Source organism: Aplysia californica, unplaced genomic scaffold (assembly GCF_000002075.1).
Source record: "Aplysia californica isolate F4 #8 unplaced genomic scaffold, AplCal3.0 scaffold00844, whole genome shotgun sequence".
NCBI classification, from domain to species: Eukaryota; Metazoa; Mollusca; class Gastropoda; order Aplysiida; family Aplysiidae; genus Aplysia; species Aplysia californica.
The window spans coordinates 126220-127403 of record NW_004798114.1 but is presented as its reverse complement, the minus strand read 5'-3'; the positions used below and the strand labels follow the sequence as shown (position 1 = coordinate 127403).

General features: G+C 41.6%; 1 protein-coding gene across 1 annotated transcript in view; it reads right to left on the bottom strand.

Annotated features, from left to right (window-relative positions):
- Nucleotides 1-1016: 1016 nt before the first annotated feature.
- Nucleotides 1017-1184, bottom strand: part of LOC106013384 — a gene marked incomplete at its 3' end in the record, with an annotated part of 3344 nt that continues 3176 nt past the window's right edge. The window contains 1 exon segment of the mRNA XM_013088957.2: nt 1017-1111. Coding sequence (XP_012944411.2) covers nt 1017-1111 — 95 coding nt within the window.

Sequence of the window (1184 nt, the reverse complement as noted above, 5' to 3'; positions counted from 1 at the left end):
AGTGCATCTGTGTGCGGGAGTGCGTCTCCGAATAGTTCCTGGGTGCTCGCCGAAGACGTCTCCGAATAGTTCCTGGGTGCTCGCCGGAGACGTCTTCGCCAAATTTATCTTCTAACCATGCACGGGCTACTGTTGATGTTCCTGCTGGAGCCAGGCCTCATCAATAGCATAGGCCTCCTAATCGATTCTCCTCACCAATAACCTTTCCAAAACTTTCTCAGCCCGATGAGATATTAATCTATATAATGCAACGTTCGAATTTTTAACATTGTCCTGAATCCAAAACGGGCCGGTCTGGTCCCTGTCGCTGAACGCATGTAAGAAGTTACATTTTGGAGTTATAGTCAATTTTCATAGACAATTTTTAAAACTTGATATTCTCCAAGAACGTGGATTGATTTGCCAAGTATTAACATGTTTGATTTAAAATTCGTGCAAAGATGACGTAGTTACTGTCCCTTAAATGGCTCCCGTTTAAAATACCCGGGGCTGTATATAAAGTACTTTACGGCCTCTAAAAAAAATACTAGGCTACAATAAATAGGCTTATAACAGCAGAAACAACAGAAATAAGGACACCAAATAAAAAAAAAGAAAAAAAAAAAGAAAAAGAAAAGAAAAGAACAATCGGTCACCATTGATACTGTTCGATAATGTCAAAGGTCGATGCGCAATGGAGACAGACAACAACAATAACCACAGCAACAACAACATCAGCAGCAGCTAAAACAGCAAGAACAACGTTATCAATTACAGCAACAACAAAATTAACTACAACAAGAACAATTATAACAACAGTAACAACAAAAAGAACAACAGAAAATACAGTTGCAACTGGAAATAATGATAACACAACGGCGTTAGTAGAACTTAAGAATAATGCATGAGAACAGTGTAGAAAGCGTAGCATGAACCGCCAATTAAGTATGCCAGGCCTAATTAAACAACGAGTCATTCAACTCTCAGCACCATCTCTCCCTCCATGCTTTGGTAGGCCTAAATAGAAACTCTCTCACCCGTGAGTCCGAAATAGAAGTATTCTGCGCTGACGAACGTCGTGTTGAGCAGGAGGAAGGTCATGTCATACACTGCGAGCATTATCATGTACAGACTGGGGAGTGAAAAGGGGAGGGGGTGTTAAAGGGAAAAAGGGGTAGGGGAGTAGGGGGGGTAGGGGGTGAGTG